Source organism: Ostrea edulis, chromosome 2 (genome assembly GCF_947568905.1).
Source record: "Ostrea edulis chromosome 2, xbOstEdul1.1, whole genome shotgun sequence".
In the NCBI taxonomy this organism is placed as follows: domain Eukaryota; kingdom Metazoa; phylum Mollusca; class Bivalvia; order Ostreida; family Ostreidae; genus Ostrea; species Ostrea edulis.
The window spans coordinates 101,961,816-101,985,721 of record NC_079165.1 but is presented as its reverse complement, the minus strand read 5'-3'; the positions used below and the strand labels follow the sequence as shown (position 1 = coordinate 101,985,721).

At 32.4% G+C, this 23,906-nt stretch overlaps 1 protein-coding gene across 1 annotated transcript in view; it reads right to left on the bottom strand.

Moving 5' to 3' along the window:
• Window positions 1-5,524: 5,524 nt before the first annotated feature.
• LOC125678617 (calpain-15-like) overlaps window positions 5,525-23,906 on the bottom strand; it is a 29,102-nt gene continuing 10,720 nt past the window's right edge. The window contains exons 6-13 of the mRNA XM_048917189.2: window positions 16,933-17,020; window positions 14,538-14,648; window positions 13,153-13,299; window positions 12,811-12,972; window positions 11,326-11,543; window positions 8,664-8,878; window positions 8,359-8,531; window positions 5,525-8,002 (exon numbers count right to left, since the gene is read on the bottom strand). Of these exons, the coding sequence (XP_048773146.2) occupies window positions 7,840-8,002; window positions 8,359-8,531; window positions 8,664-8,878; window positions 11,326-11,543; window positions 12,811-12,972; window positions 13,153-13,299; window positions 14,538-14,648; window positions 16,933-17,020 (1,277 nt within the window). The 3' untranslated portion in view covers window positions 5,525-7,839. The remainder of the gene's footprint in view (window positions 8,003-8,358; window positions 8,532-8,663; window positions 8,879-11,325; window positions 11,544-12,810; window positions 12,973-13,152; window positions 13,300-14,537; window positions 14,649-16,932; window positions 17,021-23,906) is intronic.

Here is a 23,906-nt window from a genome sequence, read left to right as displayed (position 1 = left end):
GGGGGAAGACTCACTCTAGAGCCATAACACCCTCTTGAAGTCTCGCTCTAGAGGGACACCCCCGCTTTCATCCCCTCCTATGCAAACTATGAAATAAATTTTAGTTTATCGGGCAGGGAATTACTTACCTATTTACCTCTCTACCTACCTATACCTATCTACCTACCTACCTACTTTTAAAAAAAAAAGTTTTATTTTTGTATTTTCAACACATTTATACATACAAACATTCAAACTGTATAATCTACACTCGCTCATTCACACTTGCAATTACTCTGTGCACCTTCTGTATCAACAATAACAGCGAATTGTATACATGTATATGATATATACATGTATAATATATACATACACACACATAAGTATATATACACATAAACATACATACATACACATTCAAAGATAAAGGTAATTATTTTATTTTTCATATACATGTATTATGATTTTCAACAAACTACTTGTCCATTATATTATCATACAATGCCCATTTACCAAGCATTTTGGATTTGCTATGAAATACATTTTGACAATATTTTTCTAAATTTCTATAGTATTTGACAATTTAGGTTTTGAGTCCCGTGATCTGGAGTAATAAATGTGCTTTTTTGCTAACAATTTAAACAAAAGAAAATTTTCCAAACAACTTCCATCAATATTGCCTAGTAACACACTTCTTTTTGTGATTTTATAACCTTTGACAAATGCATTGTACCATTTCACAAAATCTCTCCAGAAGGCAGATACATACACCCAGTCATAAAAAATATGAATGACTGTTTCATTATCTACAAGTTGAAGTTTGCGAAGGAAAGAGTTTGTAGCTACATGTATATAACACATAAGAATACGGTATTGAAAATAAATTAATTTTGTTTCTTTTGTGCATAAAGATGAATTCATATAATGAAATTCCCAACATTTTACTGAAATAGTTTCACTGAGATAAGCTTCCCACTTCTCTCTTTTGAGTTGTGGGGTTATGAACTCCTTTTCCTTCAAAACTTGATATAAAAATTTAACATAAGAACTAGAGTTCATTTTCTGTACAATACACTGATTTGGACTTAACAATTCATGATGTACATTGCATCGTTTTTAAAATCAGCAATTTGTCTTTTAATTTCAATCCCAAGGTGTAATAACTTGCATTCCCAAAGAAGAAAAAGATAGACGCTATATAAAAAATTGGCGACCAATATCATTAATGTTGATTACAAAATTGGTTTTATTTGCCATAACAAATCGTTTAAAGGAAGTACCAACAAGTATCATAGGTGACTCTCAGAAGGGTTTTATAAAGGGACGGTTTATTGGTGAAAACATTCGTTTTTTGTATGATTTGATTGACTATCTAAAAAAGGCAAATCAGCCAGGATTGTTATCATTATTAGATTTTGAAAAAGCGTTTGATTCATTGGAATGGGATTTTATTTTAAAGACACTCAGGTCCTTCAATTTTGGGGAATCTATTGTAAAATTGTTTCTTACTGTCTACACCTCTAGTACCAGTTGTATAATTAACAATGGAAACTTATATAAATTCTTCAGTCTTGAACGAGGCTGTAGACAAGGAGATCCATTGGCACCATATATCTTTATTATTACAGTAGAATTGTTGGCAAAAACACTTAAAGAAAATCGAAATATTAAGGGTGTAACTGTGGCTAGAAAAGAAAATAAATTAGGCCAGTATGCGAACGACTTTTTTTAACGTTAGATGGCAGCGAGAAATCACTTAGAGAATCTATGAGAGTTATTGATATGTTTAGAATGATTTCTGGACTACGTTTAAATATTTCAAAATCACAAGCAATTTGGTTGGGGAGCAAATCAGGTTCGGCGGAAACTTTGTGTAATGATCTGAAAATAAAATGGGGAAATAGCAATTTAAAGCTCCTCGAAATAGTATTTACAAAACATCTGAAAGACACATAGGTTTGTGGAATAAACGGGATTTAACTCCAATAGGTAAAATCACAATTATCAAAACTTTAGCACTCCAAAACCCATACACTTATTTTCAGCATTGCCTGACCCACGTAAACAAGTACTGGAAGAGTGGAATGAAATATTTTTTAAAATTTATTTGGGGATACAAGGTAGAAAAGTTGAAAAGAAATACAATTGTGGGTAATTATGATGAAGGGGAACTAAATATGGTACATTTGGTATCTTATTTTAAGCTGAAATGGGTCAAAAGGTACCTTGCTGATGTTTATTCTTATCTAGCATATTTATGGTATCTTGTGTTTTCATGTTTTATATGTACGATTGGGATAGGTACAGCTTTTAATGTTTTATTTATTTCCTATGTATTATGTTTATAACATTCTGTTGTAAGGTATATATGCATTGTAAAGCACCTTTGAGCGTACATAGTGTATGAAAAGGATGCTATATAAATATGGTATTATTATTTTATTTATTTATTGCTGATAATGAGGTATATGACAATTTAACATATGTTGCATAGTATTTTAAATCTTAGAAATGTGGATTTCATTTTTCACCTATCCAAAGAAAAACTTAATGAATTTGTAAATCATATTGATAATGTGTTTTGGAAAGATGTGTTTAAAGCTCTAACAAGAGTTAAAGAAAGCCCTCTTTCTGTTACAGATTATTTGAATTTAGATAGAAGAAACTTTGTTGATGTTAAATAATGGAATTTTAATACAAATTGGGTTGACAGAGGCATTTTAAAAGACCTTGAATGACTTAGTTTTGCAGAATGAAACATTCAAATACTTTACCGATGTAAAAGATGTGGTTGGTACAAAGAACTTTTTGAGATATTATTGTCTTATTTCAAAAGTACCCTACCTACCAACTTACCTACTTCTCTACCTGAAGTTGTACACGTTTAAAAGCATAACCGATATTTGTACGCAGATGAGAAGAAACATAAATTCGAAATGTCCTCATTTCATTTTTCAAACTTCTGAAACTAACCACGGCATAGGTATTGTGTGGGTCAAAGTTCAAGGTCTATGGGTCAAACAAAATGGCTTATCAATTCCAATGTGTTTTATTCACCGTTTTCTTCTCTTGAGTTTGATGAACGGCTTAAGCAAAATCATTTAATGTCCTGCTGAAAAAGGTCGGTATCTAAACAATCTCTATAAAGTGATACATGTAGTAGTTTACCAGGAATAAATGGAGGGGGAAGTCCTGCTATGGGGGGGGGGGGGGGGGGGGGGGGGGGGGGGGGGGGGGGGGGGGAGTCTGACTCTACAACTAGTAATAGAGTAGCTCTTCCCATGGGGAAGTCTGGCTCTAGAGTGAGACTTCCCCTGGGGTTCTCCTGCTCTAGAGTGAGCCTTCCCAGAGGGGGAAGGCTCAATCTAGAGCCAGGCTTCCCGGGGGTGGGGGTGGGTGGGTTTCATTATGGGGGAAGGCTCACTCTACAACACCGGCTCTATCTATTTAGTTTCACTTTAGTATAAATAGCACTAAAGAAGATGTTATTCAAGTGTTTTACACATAAACACTATATAACAAGTTAATTTGGCCCCGCCCTGGGGTCAGAACCCCTACCCCGGGGATCATGAAATTTACATTTTTGGTACAGGCCTTCCTACTCCACATCACTATGCATTAGTTTTTCTTACACATGTGCAGTTCTTAAGAAGATTTTTGAAAATTCATCAATTTTGGGCAGTTTTTGCTCCACCCCTAAGGCCCCAGGGGTGCAGGAATCCTGAAATTTACAATATACATGTATGTCCCCCTTGTTCCAAATATGTTTCATATCAGATGATAGTTATCAGGAAGTTAAAAATGTCTATTGTTCACACATTTGATAACTGACCATTTTGGCCCCATATTGATACCAAAATCCCTCTCCCTGGGATCATCAAATTTACAATTTTGGTAAAGGACTACCTGCTCTTTCTAAATATCTATTTACTTTCAATTTAGTATCAATAGCACTAAAGAAGATGTTATTTAAGTGTTTTACACATAAACACTATATATCAAATTTGGCCCCGCCCTGGGGTAAGAACCCCTACCCCGGGGATCATGAAATTCACAATTTTGGTAGAGGCCTTCCTGCTCTACATCATCATGCATTTAGTTTTTCTAACACGTGTGTGGTTCTTGAGAAGAAGATTTTTGAAAATTGGGCAGTTTTTGCCCCACCCGTAGGGTCCCAGAGGTGCTGGAGTCCTGAAATTTACAATATATGTCCCCCTTGTCCAATGATGCTTCATACCACATTTGAAAAGAACTGGAATGGTACATGTAGTTATCAAGAAGTTAAAAATGTTCAGTTGTTAACATTAATTGTTAACCTGAGTTTACTCAGGTGACCTAAAAAGATCTGATAAGTTGACATAAAGATCTGACAAGCCAATTCACATAAAGATCTGACGAGCCAATTCACATAAAGATCTGACAAGTTTTAGACAAGTGGTGGCAGAACTAGCTATTACGCTAATTTGCAATCACGTTTACTTGTTGGACACTCGTGTCAACTACATGTAGTCTGATATTATGGTAACAAGTAGCTGCAGAACTGTAGCTCTCTGAAAAAATATTTTGACATAACAGAGATGTCAAAATATTTTTTCAGAGAGCTACAGTTCTGCAGCTAGGTGACAAGCAGAATGAGGCAGCTAGTTGGTGATATTAACAAACATTGATTAACAGATATCGAGTTCCTATAGTCATGATTACTTTCTGACAAGTTGACAAAAAGATAAGAGAAGTTGACATAAATCTATGTGGCAAGTAGTGACAGAAATATACCGTATCATATTAATGGCATAAGCATGCATGCCTTCTTGGCAAAACCACGGTATGAGCTTCTGCTTTTAAGATTATTATTTGGCTAGTTGAAATGGAAGATTTGACAAGTCGACTTTAATCTGAGAAGTACATGACAGACATATTTAGCCACTACAATTATCATGTATGCGGTAAAATAAAACTTGTTATCAACATAATCATTTGACAAGTCAACATATGATTTCCTGACAATACAGCTCAACCGCCTGATGATTAAATGATGCTTTCTCATCAGATGGTTATGATGTTGACTGGTCAAATAATTATGTTAACTTGTTGGATCATTTATATATTACACTGTCACTTGTCAGATCATTATGCTGACTTGTCAGAAGAGTTTAAGTAATTAACAAATGGATGACAGATAATGGCTTAGAGCATTTTTTTTGGACAAAATACTGAGACCCATTTTCAATTGGTTAGTCGATCAACATAAAGATCTGAAAGTTGACATAAGGATCCGACAAGTTGACTTAATTATCTGGCAAGTGGTAGCAGAAATACACCACCAGATCATTCATTAACAATTTTTAAGCACATAAAATTACTTTGAATTTTGATGTGGCATTTTGTAATCAAAAGTAACATTCATTACTTTTCTCAAAAACGAAATTTATTTTTTAAATGAATAGACTGAATTCATTGTCATAGGGTATCATTGATGACAGATTTCCAATGGCAAATACCTTAGGTATTCAATTGGCTCTAAAGTACAAAAATCCAAATGCCAATGGAAATGGGATTGACTGTTTATTGTGAAGATTAGTTTTGGCCTTGAGACGGTACGTTGTCACAAGAACAACTATTAATACAACAGATTGCTGAAGTGTATTTTTACAGTAAATTGCACAAATTAGTACATACATGTATTGTGAAAGAATGACTTGGCAACATGTTCATACAATGAAACATATAATGTAAGCAAAATTTACACGAAACACTGCAGTTGGGATAGATGCAATGCAGAAACATATAGAAATAAAATTATAGAAGGCTCTCATAACCTAAATCAAACACATGATTATAACTATCTTCATAGGACAATAAATCTAAAGAGGACTTGGCATGCAGAAGCTCTTAAGGTTACATGTGACATTTTTTCCAAAATTATATTTTCACCTCTATATGAAGAGTTCTTGTATGATTTCCGAAATGTTTAAATTTCATAGTGTAGTAATATTTCTATACTTTGTGTGTTGCCCTGGTTAGCTCAATGGTCAGATCACCTATCTAGTAATGTAAAGGTACCCAAAGATTTTTCTATTCGTCTTTGCTTCAATAACTTAGTAATGCCCATATATACAACCTTCTATAATACGCAAGAGCTGACTTTACATTTTTACTCGCCACAACCAGGAACTATCAAAATTTGTGAACTCGAAAACAAAACTGGTGTTTACTATATCCCCATTTATTTGTAGAGACAAGATAGATGTAAGTAAATTGTACCCAAAATGTCACGAAAAATTATATATTGAGAAATGTCACATATGTCCTTAACAAAAATATGTTTTTGTGACCAAGCCAATCAAAAGCCATGGTACAGTAGTCATCTTAGAATTCAGATGCTCCAAAGTAACAACTCTTCTTCAGGGCCACTAGAGGAACTGAAAAAATGAAAAAGGGAATGGAAGAAGTCTCTGCCAATCATACATGTAATTTTAAGCTATGCCACAGTGACACCCAAACTGAAATTCCATTAATCCGGAAAAGTAACAGCTTAATTATTCTTCTTCAGGACCATAACGAGTAGTTAAAAAAATTGTGGCTTCATACAGTCACAGAAGTTCTAAAGAAGCTCCAGAGGAAGAATTTTTTGTCTCAGTTTTACCACAATCCCAATCACTCAAAAACAAAATATTGTTCAAATCAGTTAGGGAATATTTGTAACAGGTTTCACGACTTTCCATGTAGCCTTTATAGAAAATTTGGTTTTGTCTCTGCCAATCAGAAGCCATTTTTGGTATTTGAAATTCTCTGAAAAGTACAAAAACTCTGGGGGATCATAAGAGCAATATTTCTAACAAGTATGTGCATTTAGTTTAAGAATATTAAATTATAATTGTTAATGGATACTAATGATATATTTCAACTGAAGGCAATAATGAAGTAAAATATATAGTGAAAATAACAGAGAGAAATGTGTGTGTGTGTGTGTGTGTGATTATCAAGAATAAATGAACTTAAAAAAATAACAAAACATTGCAAACTATTTAGAAAAAAGCCAACATAAGTACAAAGGAAATAGAAAAGTTGCTTATAAGTTTCAATTTGACAGAGAATCACAATTGAGTCCAATCGGCATGCATGTATAAAGCTGAGAACTTTGTTCATATATAGTCTATATTGTCCCATGATTCAAAGTTACAGCAGAAATGTTTGTATCATTTTGTTGTTATGTAAAACATTTGTAAGTCCATGCATAGAGGAAGAAAAGGAAATTAGTTGTATAACCGATATTGTGAATCTTATACATTCTTCTATTCATAAGCAAGATGTTGAGAATATTAATCTCAATATGTAGAATTCGATCTAAATAACTCAACAACCTATAAAGCACATATCACTATCACAGACACATTACAATCCAGTACACAAAAAAAAAAACACCCCCCAAAAAAAACCCCACCATAAAACCAGTTACAGACCTATTACAAAATAATCTCATTCAATGATGTGGAATGTATTTTCATTATAAAATTACACAGACAATATTAATATTATATATCATTAAAAAAATAGAACATGAAATGTTGTTTGGTGAATGTGAAAACTACCTCATCACAATATGGAATGAAAATTGCATTGCTGTGAAAGTTAATGTGATACCTTTAGGCACACAAACACATGCTGCAGAAACTTGAATCAGAAAAGCTTTCTTCAGAGTCTTTGACTCAGGTGAGCTGAACAAAATCTCAGCTAAAGCAAAAGTAAGCTTTTAAAATGTCCCGTTGTTTGGTGAGCTAATTGGTGACTTGTTATATGTGTATGTTATACATTTTATTTCATATCACAGAGAAACAGGTTGAACATGTTCACATATATATGCTACATGATTTCTGGAATGGGTCTCACTTTGAGCAGACCTTCAAGAAAGTGAGGAATTTGTGGATTACTGTCAAATTGCTTTTCACTAGGAACTCCATTCTTTTGAGCAGCAACATACCAGTCTGTCTGTGGGTCCATAGGAGTTACTATATTTATCACACGCCTGTACAAATAAACAAAACAAGAAAAGTAGTAGAATACGCTGCTCACCTCAGTAGCATTGCCTTTGGTTTTTTTAAAAAAAGAAAAGAAATATTCTATAAAGTTTAGACCCCTTTGTGGACCCAAACTACGCATGGCCCATGACTGGACCAGTGTAATACATATATATGAAGACTTACTATTAAAATGTATTTGACTTACAGCAAAGAATTTTATCAAAAGATAGATGAACAGACACAGTAAAAACATTATAACACCTATCCCCACCAATAATTTCATAGTCATGACACATTTCAAGCAAATTGATAATTTATCTGGAAATAAAAAATGTACCAAATGTAAACAAATATAACATACCCTGACCTGGCTGGAATGTAATCTATAGTTGTCATTTTATGTCTTATCGACAATAGGTAGGCACTTTTCTTCCCATATTGCCTCTGATAAGCGTATCCTTCACTACTCTCATTGATAAACACACATATTTCTCCGTAGAACATAAACATTATGCAACACACACCATCAGCAATCTACAACAGTATTATTTGTCATGAACTCGTACTTGAATAATTAACATATTTTATAATCACGTTTATGAAATCCAAATAAAGATTTTTTTTTTTATTGATGACTAACGTCTTTCTAAATTGATGAACACTTACTACACTTTGTCGGATTTTAGACTGAACATCTTCTATGTTGAATCTTTCCTCCATCATGCATTGTTTTGCAAGAGTAATCAGGGCATCTGCAGGGGCATATGTCAGCTCAGGAAAACTGGTGTTGTTCACTTCACAGTCATCCATAAACAACAGCTGGACAGAACTGTGTATGCTCAAGGTATAGTTCACGAAGTTCTCCTCGGTATAATCACCATCTGTTAATCAAGGTGAGTTTCACAAGAAATAAAACACATTAGGGACGAGATCAAAAGATTGATGTCGGATAAAAATCTAAATTCAAATAGTTAGGGGAAGGGGGGATAAAATATCGCGTAAGTTTCTGTCATCCGACATCGACTACACTTTAGTGGGGGGAAAAAGACAAGCGACTTTTTAAAAACCACATAATGATATAACATTTTAATGAATATTTAATGGTTTTAATGTACACTTACATTCGTGAATAAACAGTAGAAAAGGTATGCAGAGTGTTATTTATAATCCGTACATTTTAACAGTCATCATATTTAGTTTCAAATAGGGGTGAAAACTATTTGAATTTAGTTTTTTGTCAGATATTGAACTTTTGATCTGGCCCCTTACACACTTGAACATGATGCTCCCACAGCACTTTGTTGCATGAAAAATCCAAAATGCAAGATTCATGCAGATCAATGCATATGCACATACATGTATATCTATATATACATGTGCAGTCAAGAGGAGTAGAGATATGAGAGTGTCTTGCTCCTGATTTGCTTTTCAAATTTACACCCCTGTACATTTATTAATAATTATAGTATTTTAGATCATATTTAAAACAACGAAGATGAGGGGTAGGGTAAGAAGGATTATAATAAAATAAGGTTGTCTCTGCCTGTCCATATGTCTGTATGTAGATAATTTCCAGACTCTTACTTTTTTTCTACCTAAAGTCATTAAACTTCGATTAAAAAATCTCCATGAAACAAAGAAGTGGTCTATAAATTTTGAAGTCAAAAGATCACAGATCAAATATATAAGTATACCTAGAGTTATGAACTTCACACACAAATTCATCATGAGATGAGAGTGCCTGATGTGGAGGTCAAAAGGTCAGACTCACAGGGGCAAGACATAAGAAAATAGTTTCTGTATTCTACCTGAATTCCCTTTATATCTGGGGCCAGAGAATGTGTAATTCAGATATGCAGAAAAATTACATCCAAGCTATGCTCTGTGGGGAGCACAAGTCTCCTTAGAAAATGTCTATAGATTTTTTACATTTGATACAACTTTGCAGGATAAATGGTTTTTCCATGCAGTGCAATTCATTATGAGTAAAAAGAAAAGAAATGGATTTGTGCAAAATTAGCATACCTTTCTGCTTTGCATAAATAACATCCCACTACCTTGTTAAAGGAAGTCACCAATTCAATTCTTTATTCCTTATGCAATACAGCATTTTGGTTAACATATAAACAGTTATATAGCACTCAGCTATGGAGTGCCAATTAACATAACTCAAATAATTGAAGATATCCTCAATTATTTGAAGATATCATCAATTCAATTATTGCTCTCTTTAATTGAATTAATGCGTGCATTAAATCAATTATTGCTCTCATCAAATGAATTAATGCGTGCTTCAATTCAATTATTGCTCTCATTAATTGAATTAATGCGCGCATCAATTTAATGCGTGCATTAATTCAATTATTGCTCTCTTCAGTTCAATTGATGAGAGCATCAATTGAATTAATGAGAGCAATAATAGATTGGATGCGAGCATTAATTCAATTATTGCTCTCTTCAATTCATTTGATGAGAGCATCAATTTAGTAGAAATATTGCTCCGATAATTAATTTAGAGCTCGGTTTAAATAATTTGATGATCTCTTTAATTCAATTGAAGATATCTTTAATTATTTACGATGCTTTTGTATAAGGAATTAATGCGCGCATAAATTCTTTTAAAGAGAGCAACAATTCAATTAAAGAGATCATTAATTCAATTGTGGATATGTTGAATTGAAGACATCTTTAATTATATAGTTGCTCTCTCTAAAAGAATTATTGCTCTCTTCAAATGAATTAAAGATATCATTAATTCAATTGAAGAGAGCAATAATTGAATTAATACGCACATTAAATCCATTATTGCTCTCATCAAATGAATTAATGCGCGCATCAATTCAATTATTGCTCTCATCAATTGAATTAATGTGCACATTATATCAATTATTGCTCTCTTAAATTGAATTGTAGCGTGCATCAATTCAATTCTTGATATCATTAATTCATTTGAAGGGATCATTAATTCAATTAAAGCACGCATCAATTCAGCAGAAGAATTAATGCTATCATCAATTCATTTAATGCACGCAATAATTCAGAATTGAAGATATCATTAATTATTTGAAGAGATCTTTAATTAAATTGTTGCGCGCATCAAATGAATTGATGATATCTTCAAATAATTGTAGATATCTTCAATTATTTGAGTTTATGTTAAGTTGGCGCTCCATACTCAGCAAGTGTAAATATAGGTGACAATATACAATGCATATTAAGAGATAGGTTCTCTTTTAACCATCATTAATTACAAATAGTTTACAATAACAGCAAACGAGAGATAATCAAACTTCTGAATTTCTATCGCAAAGTAAGCAGAAATACTTACCTTCCATTAACTTCCCAAATGAGAAGCAAGCCACAGTGTAACTTCCAGGAGAGAGGTTGACCTCACACATAGTGAGACTGCGTGCTCGTCGTTCACTGTAATTCATTACTCGGCTAAACAGCGGAGCCTGCTTAAAAGGAAGTCCTGACCCATCCACATGGTTCTGAAGCACCATGATCAGCAAATCTGTGAAGGTCTCTGCCACCATACCACTTCCCCTGGAAAACATCACTTTACCTTTAATGATACTTTCAAAAAAAAAAAAAAAAAATCTCCCAAATTTTTTTCTGTCAGATTCATGTTTCATTACATCAGTATTAAAAACATATTTTCTAATAAAATTGAAGAAACGATTAATTTAAATCACATTATACAGTAATCTCTTTACTTTTACTTTATGTTCACAGTATCAAAGATGTTTGGTAAGACTAAATAAGAGGGTGACCTTGACCTGTGTAGTCTTGTTCACACAGTGAGTCTCGTTGGAGCACTAATAGTGGCCCTACCATGTATGATAAAAAAGAATAAAATCTAAAAAGCATAAGGCTGCATGCACATCATCCTGTCAACTCGTGGACTTGTTGTTCTCCCATGTAATATTTGAATTGTGGGACCAATTATAACTCCATGGACAATAATTTGAACCTTTCATTCAGTCTTCCTAGATGAATATGCTTGCATATTGTTTTAAACACTGAAGCTTTATGGTACTTGACAAGATTTTTAAAAGATTAATCCTATATATATCTACGTTAAACTCTTAAGCCATATAATGATCTCACCTATTTGCATACCAATTTTACAAAACAAAGTCTTATGGTTATGGAGAAAAAAATTCAATATACATGTATTCCTATACAATCATCACTCCATCAACTTCAGGAGCCTTGCTTTCAAAATAGATAAATTGCACCCTTGTAGTTCTGATTTAGAAGAATTTTTCTGAAACATTCCTAAGTAAAACTATTTAACTCCCCCCCCCCTTCCGCCCTATACTGGGAAAACTTGTATCTCTAAGGAGATGGTTGGAACAAACTTAGATTTTTACTATTTTCGGAAACTCTTATGCAGTTCAGATTTTTTGGGTCAATGGATTTTTAAAAGAAGATTCATTAATCACTCAAGTCTATTTTCACAATTTCCTAATTATACACCTTGGAAGGTGAGTTTTGTTGAAATCAGCCCAGTGGTTTGTGAGACGCAAAAAATGTTAATTATTTTAACAATAATGACAAATTCACAAATTAAGCTCCCGACAAATTTTGATCGAAAAAATATCCAACAAAATTTACTACTCCAATCAGTAAGATTTTCAGTGAAATTAAACATCTGAATTTGTGCCTGACCTGACACACTGCTAATAAGGTACTGAGTCACTATATAGCGAATCTCTCCTCGTCTTATGATGACCCTAACTCCCCTTTATTTCCCCTGCAGATTGAGTAAACCCCATAAATAGTCATCTCTGGGCATAGCCAACAGTACCTCATGCTTTTCTGGAAAAGGCATAGTTTCAGTTTGGTATCATTCACGAGTCTGAATGTGTAATACTTCCAGTCTTTACTGAGGCTGGGGGGAAACACTCCCTTAAACCGAGACTCATACCAGCTATCCAATGCCTTGCACACGGCCAGGTAATTAAAGCACCTATATGAACAAAACAAAAACAAAAAAACAGGCTGGATAAAAAAAACAAAACAATCATGCATACAGGAAATAGTAAAAAAAAAAATGTAGCAATCATTATATCCAAAGTACCAACATAGAAATGACTGTTAAACCAATAAGATTGAACAGATCTGTTAAACTAAGTTTTGACATACATACTTCATAAACTCTTCTTCAAATAAAATCCAAAATTCTCCTTTCTTCAGGTTCCTCAAGAGTTTCTTTCTATCTTTATACAAGGTTGAGTTTTTCAGACAGCCTGTGATACAGTGCTCATGGTCCGCGGATGTCCATAATTTTATCAGTCTGTAGATGAAGAACAAAGATGAAGAATAAAATGGATATACAATTCATTAGCACTTCATTGTACTAGTTATAGGTGACACAACAACTCTCTCTGCACAAAAGATTAAGAAAAATAAATTCCCCACAGTATATGTGGATTTTTTTGCACTGTTAATGGATTAACTTTCTTGGAAGAGCAAATTTTAAATTTTTTTTATCAAAATCAGAAAATATTTGAAAACAATAGGCCCATGTGTCTTATATGTACCGGTAATTGTTAACCGAGTCCCACACAATGAAAACTGCGCTACCACAAGTAGTGCATATTGTTGATGATGCATACTTTGACAACGGATATAGTAGGTTTTTTATAAATAAAAAGTGATGATCATTATTTTATGTCTTGCTTTCTTATGTTGCAGATAAAATGGACACATAGTAATAAGCATAGTTAAAAATATTTAATCATCAATGGACGATACACAATAACTTGCAAACACTGATCACAATATGAAATCTGAGTGACAAATTTAGTTTAATGAATAATGCGAAAACCATAGTATGCTGCATCAATCTTTCTTAGATGTCCATTAATACACGATATAAGTCTTAATATCAATTACAATGTGCCACCAGGTGGCAGATCTAAAAATTAAAACTACCAAAAGATGCAGCACCAATTGAACATTTATCATAATGTCATAAAATGGAGGTATCATAACATTCATGTTACTAAATAAGAGGGTTCACCTGTCAATTTTTCATTATTTTATTCAACTTTTTAATTTGACTTTAAAATCCGAATTCAATATGAGACCAATGGGCCACATATTTCACATGATTCATTTTGCTCTAAAATTATGACTATAGAAATTTCATGAATACAATAAAAAATGAAATCATGGAAGATTTTACAAATTTATATCAATTTATGTTCAATTTTGACCTCAATAAAATACCCAAGGGAACATGAATTCCACAATTTTGGTAGAAAGTTCAAAACTCATCATGATTATACAATATAGACATGCAAGTATACTTTGTCTGCTGAATGTTCAAGATTATCCATTTAAAATTCTACAATTTTTTTTTTTTAGGTTTCGATCTCATCCATAAGGCCCTAAAGAGTTCTCCATGCTCAAAGATGCAATATACCAACCAAGAAAGAAGTGAAAAATTGTCAAAAGTTTATCCAAGACAGATATCATGCACAACATTATCAGAAAAGCTCAGGTGAGTGAAACAGAACAGTATTATACTTTTTGCCATCTGTGGTCTCTCTAGTTTCCAGAATGGGATAACAGTGCCCAGCGGCCAGTTCCTGGTGAGTTTTCTGTGGATCTGAGGCAGTGCTTACACCCAGCAAATACCTGGAAATTTAAACAGCACTGTATTTTGGAGTAGTAACAGTGTTGTGATTTTATATGAATGTACTTTGATCATTTAATTTTATGTTGCCTTCATTGTTTGTTGACAGATGAACTCTTTACTTCTAAACAATAGGCCCATGAGCCACATGAGGTTGAAACTTAACCAAACTTGAATCCAAACAACATGGGAATAAAACAACTGTTTTCAAATCTTCTCGCTCGAGGTCGCATATGACGTCACAGATAATGGCGCGTAAAATATCGAAGAAAATATGCATATCGCAAGATTTGAATTTCATCGCTTTCAAACTCGAAAACTACGCAAACTGTTTCATTTAAAACACATGTAAAGTAGTTTTAGGCATGAAATGAATTAATTTTGCTGAAAAAATTAAAAAGTTTAAAAACATGCGATGTGTCCTTTAAAATCAATATGATTAACATGGATTTCTGTTTTGGAGAATTGTTTTTAACCCCCCCCCCCTAATATCCATGTACTACATGCATGTAAAATTTGATCCCTGATTTTAGCCCCATCCTATCCCTTGGGTCCATGAAAAAAAAAACCAAAAAAAAAAAAAACCACCCTGAATTCAGAATATTTGCATATTGATATGATTTAGTTTGGCCCTTCTGCTAGTAAAAATATTTTCCCCCAAATTTCATATATTTGTACATTCTCATGTACAACTTTGATTCCATATTTGAGCCAGTGTGGATCTGCACTACATTGGGTTGCTTATATATTGATATATCTAATCAGTAGTCCTTCATAAGGAAAGTTTCAAAGATTACAGCTATTTCGTTGTAAAACTTTCATCCCCTAAATGAGATCCCATACTACCCCCGGCCATGCTTTGAAGAAAATAGAATCTACAGTACCTGCAGGATGCTTGCATAATAATGATGACAAACCATTATGCTTCTCATCTTGAGGAAAACTCCCTAGGGCCATGATTTTTATAAACTGAAATCTGCAGTGAAAATGGTTGCATACTGATATGACTAATCAATGCCCTGCTGTTTTTGAGATTTTCTAAGATTCTTCCAACACATGTAAATACTCATGTAAAACTGTAATCCCCAATTGTGGACCAACCCTACTCCAGTCATTGATTTCAACAAGTTTGAATATACACTACCTGAAGATGCTTGCCTATAAACATGACTATTCATAAGAAGAAATTTTTAGAGGCTTTTTATAATACATGGTGTGTGTTACCATATAAAACTCTGATCCCCTACTGTGGCCCCACTCTACCACTCTAACTTGAATCTACACTTTCTGAGGATGCTTGCATATTAAAAAAGGACTAATCTTGAGAAGACGATTTCAAAATATTTTCCTATACATTCTCATGTAAAACTATGACCTCATATTGTGGCCCCATCCTACCCCCATGGACCATGATTAGAACAATTTTGAATCTGCCCTCATTGAAGAAGTTTCACATAAGTTTTCTTTTTTCTGGTCCCATGATTAAATGACTTGCTTGTCTTTTAAAGTTAAAGGGTTTTGTACTTTAGAACATGTACTATGTTCATAGAAAACTGTTTTACAAGATTTCACCAGAAAGAAGTTAAGTACAGTTTCTACAGTCATCTGGCCCAGAAAATGGGTGATTTCAGTAGGAGTCCCAAAATCTGGCATTCAAATAAGGAATGAATAAGCAAACCCAAACTACGTTTAATTTGATCCAAAATTGTTTTGTGTTATACGACAGGAAGCGTGAAGTCGGCATAAAATTGCAAAAATGCCAAAATCAATGAAAAAATTCATAAATTCGCAGAGTTTTCCTTTCAACAACATACACCCCATGCGTCGAGCAAATTTATATTCAAGTACATTTTTCATCTTCTATTAACACACAATATATATTAATTTCGTTTTGCTCCGTTGATGGTCACACCTTTTCCTACGCAATAATCTGGATGAAATTTAACAGTTATCAAGTTCTTTTTGAAGAAAGGTGGGGGAAAAGTCTTATTTATGACGTAATAATGCTATTAGTTACACAACAGCTTTGATTTAAGTTGTGATAATATACTTGGCAAATTCATGTATTTAACTCGCTTAAAACAGAGATCAAGCTTAATTCAAGACACATTTAAAACAGAGAAAATTTTTGGGCCTTCTTATGTACAATCGTACCTTGTTCTTTATTTAAATAATTGCAATAATATGTGGTGGAAATTGTACATTTTTTAAAGTAAACATAGCAAACTTTAATACTGTATTGTAGCCTGCCAGACAGAATATAATAATACATTGTAAAGACATTACCTAGACTCTTTCCATTCCTTCAATTCCTTCCATAGTTCATCTGGGTCTTTTTTAAGCTTCTTGTCATCTTTTTTCTGGATATCTGATCCTTCAATGGATAATTCATACAAATATTGTTAAGCAGACTTTTACCCCATGACACATACATAGAGAATATTACATGTCAGATCACAGGGGCTCGTCACAAATTGACCAGATTGGATTTCATAACATGTCATATCAGCCCAAGTGTCCCCATATCAGCCTGAAGGCCAAAGGCCCATAGTTTGATGTGGGGCCTAGCTGAGGGCTAATATGACATATGATATGGATTTTAGCATGTAAAATTCTATTTATCATATACTATACTTTTTCATACTTAAATATTGTATACGAATGGTATAGTGTTTGTGATGATTTTCTAAAAAAGATTTGGAGTCTGAAAACTGATTTTATGAATCATTTTTCTTTTTATCACATGTGGGTTACTTTTTTTGCATTTTAAACATCAAGGGATATTTGATACATTACTTTACTATGGTAAAAACCGTGATACACTGTACAATTATTTACTGAGTGGTAAAAACTTTGGTACGTTGATTTACTACAGCTTTGAGTAACAGATCTGTCCTCGAGTCAAACAAAACAACTCTTGTTCTCAAACCCAGTCAATATCTTTATAATGCTATATGAACCCAGTCAATATCTGTATAATGCTATATGAACCCAGTCAATATCTGTATAATGCTAGATGAACCCAGTCAATATCTGTATAATGCTCTATGAACCCAGTCAATATCTGTATAATGCTATATGAACCCAGTCAATATCTGTATAACGCTATATGAACCCAGTCAATATCTGTATAATGCTCTATGAACCCAGTCAATATCTGTATAATGCTATATGAACCCAGTCAATATATGTATAATGCTATATGAACACTGTATGACTATTTTGGATCTGCCAGAGTCAGAATCCTGGGGTTGCAAATTTCACGCTTTTGGTATAACACTTTCTCTTCTACCTTAATATACATTTAGTTTCAATGTAGTATATAAATTAAAGAAGTCTTTCAAATGATGGACATTTAATCACTATGACCATTTTGGCACCACTCTGGTACCAAAACCCCTACCCCTGGGATCGTGAAATTTACAAATTTGCTAAAGGACCATCTGCTCCTTCTAAATATCCATTTAGTTTTTAATGTAGCATCAATAGCAATTAAAAAAGACTGCTATTAAATGTTTTACCCCTAAAACACTATATGCCAAGTTTAATAGGTACAAACAGATCACAATAGCCATTATTAAATAACAATAGCTACTATTAGATAACAATAGCTACTACTAGGTAACAATATCTACTACTAGGTAACAATATCTATTACTAGGTAACAATAACTATTACTAGGTAACAATAGCTACTACTAGGTAACAATATCTACTACTAGGTAACAATAACTATTACTAGGTAACAATATCTACTACTAGGTAACAATATCTACTACTAGGTAACAATAACTATTACTAGGTAACAATAGCTACTACTAGGTAACAATAACTATTACTAGGTAACAATATCTACTACTAGGTAACAATAACTATTACTAGGTAACAATATCTACTACTAGGTAACAATATCTACTACTAGGTAACAATAGCTACTACTAGGTAACAATAGCTACTACTAGGTAACAATATCTACTACTAGGTAACAATACCTACTACTAGATAACAATAACTACTACTAGGTAACAATAACTACTACTAGGTAACAATAGCTACTACTAGGTAACAATAACTATTACTAGGTAACAATATCTACTACTAGGTAACAATAACTACTACTAGGTAACAATAGCTACTACTAGGTAACAATAGCTACTACTAGGTAACAATATCTATTACTAGGTAACAATAACTACTACTAGGTAACAATATCTATTACTAGGTAACAATATCTATTACTAGGTAACAATATCTACTACTAGGTAACAATATCTACTACTAGGTAACAATAACTACTACTAGATAACAATAGCTACTACTAGGTAACAATAGCTACTACTAGGTAACAATATCTACTACTAGGTAACAATAACTACTACTAGATAACAATAACTATTACTAGGTAACAATAACTACTACTAGGTAACAATAGCTACTACTAGGTAACAATATCTACTACTAGGTAACAATAGTTACTACTAGGTAACAATAGCTACTACTAGGTAACAATAGCTACTACTAGGTAACAATAGTTACTACTAGGTAACAATAACTACTACTAGGTAACAATAACTATTACTAGGTAACAATAGTTACTACTAGGTAACAATATCTACTACTAGGAAAAAATAGCTACTACTAGGTAACAATAACTATTACTAGGTAACAATAGCTACTACTAGGTAACAATAGTTACTACTAGGTAACAATATCTATTACTAGGTAACAATATCTATTACTAGGTAACAATATCTATTACTAGGTAACAATATCTATTACTAGGTAACAATAGTTACTACTAGGTAACAATATCTATTACTAGGTAACAATATCTATTACTAGGTAACAATATCTATTACTAGGTAACAATATCTACTACTAGGTAACAATAACTATTACTAGGTAACAATATCTACTACTAGGTAACAATAACTACTACTAGGTAACAATAGCTACTACTAGGTAACAATAGCTATTACTAGGTAACAATATCTATTACTAGGTAACAATATCTATTACTAGGTAACAATAACTATTACTAGGTAACAATATCTACTACTAGGTAACAATAGCTACTACTAGGTAACAATAGCTATTACTAGATAACAATAGCTACTACTAGGTAAAAATAGCTATCACTAGGTAACAATAACTACTACTAGGTAACAATTGCTACTACTAGGTAACAATATCTATTACTAGGTAACAATATCTACTACTAGGTAACAATAGCTACTACTAGGTAACAATAGCTACTACTAGGTAACAATATCTATTACTAGGTAACAATATCTATTACTAGGTAACAATAGTTACTACTAGGTAACAATTGCTACTACTAGGTAACAATAGCTACTACTAGGTAACAATAGCTACTACTAGGTAACAATATCTATTACTAGATAACAATATCTATTACTAGATAACAATAGCTACTACTAGGTAACAATAGTTACTACTAGGTAACAATATCTATTACTAGATAACAATATCTATTACTAGGTAACAATAGCTACTACTAGGTAACAATAGCTACTACTAGGTAACAATATCTATTACTAGGTAACAATATCTATTACTAGGTAACAATAGTTACTACTAGGTAACAATAGTTACTACTAGGTAACAATTGCTACTACTAGGTAACAATAGCTACTACTAGGTAACAATATCTATTACTAGGTAACAATATCTATTACTAGATAACAATAGCTACTACTAGGTAACAATATCTATTACTAGGTAACAATATCTATTACTAGGTAACAATTGCTACTACTAGGTAACAATATCTATTACTAGGTAACAATATCTATTACTAGGTAACAATAGTTACTACTAGATAACAATAGCTACTACTAGGTAACAATAACTACTACTAGGTAACAATAGTTACTACTAGGTAACAATTGCTATTACTAGGTAACAATAACTACTACTAGGTAACAATATCTATTACTAGGTAACAATAGTTACTACTAGATAACAATAGCTACTACTAGGTAACAATAACTACTACTAGGTAACAATAGTTACTACTAGGTAACAATATCTATTACTAGGTAACAATAGCTACTACTAGGTAACAATAGCTACTACTAGGTAACAATATCTATTACTAGGTAACAATAACTACTACTAGGTAACAATAGTTACTACTAGGTAACAATTGCTATTACTAGGTAACAATAGCTACTACTAGGTAACAATAGCTACTACTAGGTAACAATATCTATTACTAGGTAACAATAGCTACTACTAGGTAACAATATCTATTACTAGGTAACAATAACTACTACTAGGTAACAATAGTTACTACTAGGTAACAATAACTACTACTAGGTAACAATAGCTACTACTAGGTAACAATATCCACTACTAGGTAACAATATCTATTACTAGGTAACAATAGCTACTACTAGGTAACAATATCTATTACTAGATAACAATAGTTACTACTAGGTAACAATAACTACTACTAGGTAACAATAGCTACTACTAGGTAACAATATCCACTACTAGGTAACAATATCTATTACTAGGTAACAATAGCTACTACTAGGTAACAATTGCAACTACTAGGTAACAATAACTACTACTAGGTAACAATATCTACTACTAGGTAACAATTGCTACTACTAGGTAACAATATCTACTACTAGGTAACAATAACTACTACTAGGTAACAATTGCTACTATTAGGTAACAATATCTACTACTAGGAAAAAATAGCTACTACTAGGTAACAATAACTATTACTAGGTAACAATATCTACTACTAGGTAACAATAGCTACTACTAGGTAACAATTGCAACTACTAGGTAACAATATCTATTACTAGGTAACAATATCTATTACTAGGTAACAATATCTACTACTAGGTAACAATAGCTACTACTAGGTAACAATATCTATTACTAGGTAACAATATCTATTACTAGGTAACAATAGTTACTACTAGGTAACAATTGCTACTATTAGGTAACAATAGCTACTACTAGGTAACAATATCTATTACTAGGTACTGTAACAATTTATAGCTACTACTAGGTAACAATAGCTACTACTAGGTAACAATAACTACTACTAGGTAACAATAGTTACTACTAGGTAACAATTGCTACTACTAGGTAACAATAACTATTACTAGGTAACAATATCTATTACTAGGTAACAATATCTATTACTAGGTAACAATATCTATTACTAGGTAACAATAGTTACTACTAGGTAACAATAACTATTACTAGGTAACAATAGCTACTACTAGGTAACAATATCTATTACTAGGTAACAATATCTATTACTAGGTAACAATATCTATTACTAGGTAACAATAGCTACTACTAGGTAACAATATCTATTACTAGGTAACAATAGTTACTATTAGGTAACAATAGCTACTACTAGGTAACAATATCTACTACTAGGTAACAATAACTACTACTAGGTAACAATAGTTACTACTAGGTAACAATAGCTACTACTAGGTAACAATAACTATTACTAGGTAACAATATCTATTACTAGGTAACAATATCTATTACTAGGTAACAATATCTATTACTAGGTAACAATAGTTACTACTAGGTAACAATAACTACTACTAGGTAACAATAGTTACTACTAGGTAACAATAGCTACTACTAGGTAACAATAACTACTACTAGGTAACAATATCTACTACTAGGTAACAATAACTACTACTAGGTAACAATATCTATTACTAGGTAACAATAGCTACTACTAGGTAACAATAACTACTACTAGGTAACAATTGCTACTATTAGGTAACAATATCTATTACTAGGTAACAATATCTACTACTAGGTAACAATAGCTACTACTAGGTAACAATATCTACTACTAGGTAACAATATCTACTACTAGGTAACAATATCTATTACTAGGTAACAATAACTACTACTAGGTAACAATATCTACTACTAGGTAACAATATCTACTACTAGGTAACAATATCTATTACTAGGTAACAATATCTATTACTAGGTAACAATAGTTACTACTAGGTAACAATATCTACTACTAGGTAACAATATCTACTACTAGGTAACAATATCTACTACTAGGTAACAATATCTACTACTAGGTAACAATATCTATTACTAGGTAACAATAGCTACTACTAGGTAACAATATCTACTACTAGGTAACAATATCTATTACTAGGTAACAATATCTACTACTAGGTAACAATAACTACTACTAGGTAACAATATCTACTACTAGGTAACAATATCTACTACTAGGTAACAATAGCTACTACTAGGTAACAATATCTACTACTAGGTAACAATATCTACTACTAGGTAACAATATCTATTACTAGGTAACAATAACTACTACTAGGTAACAATATCTACTACTAGGTAACAATATCTATTACTAGGTAACAATATCTATTACTAGGTAACAATAGTTACTACTAGGTAACAATATCTACTACTAGGTAACAATATCTACTACTAGGTAACAATATCTACTACTAGGTAACAATATCTATTACTAGGTAACAATAGCTACTACTAGGTAACAATATCTACTACTAGGTAACAATATCTACTACTAGGTAACAATATCTACTACTAGGTAACAATATCTATTACTAGGTAACAATAGCTACTACTAGGTAACAATATCTATTACTAGGTTACAATATCTATTACTAGGTAACAATAGCTACTACTAGGTAACAATATCTATTACTAGGTAACAATATCTACTACTAGGTAACAATATCTACTACTAGGTAACAATATCTACTACTAGGTAACAATTGCTACTACTAGGTAACAATAGCTACTACTAGGTAACAATATCTATTACTAGGTAACAATAGCTATTACTAGGTAACAATATCTACTACTAGGTAACAATAGCTACTACTAGGTAACAATATCTATTACTAGGTAACAATATCTATTACTAGGTAACAATAGCTATTACTAGGTAACAATATCTATTACTAGGTAACAATATCTACTACTAGGTAACAATAGCTACTACTAGGTAACAATATCTATTACTAGGTAACAATATCTATTACTAGGTAACAATAGCTATTACTAGGTAACAATATCTACTACTAGGTAACAATTGCTACTACTAGGTAACAATAGCTACTACTAGGTAACAATAACTACTACTAGGTAACAATATCTATTACTAGGTAACAATATATATTACTAGGTAACAATAGCTACTACTAGGTAACAATATCTACTACTAGGTAACAATAT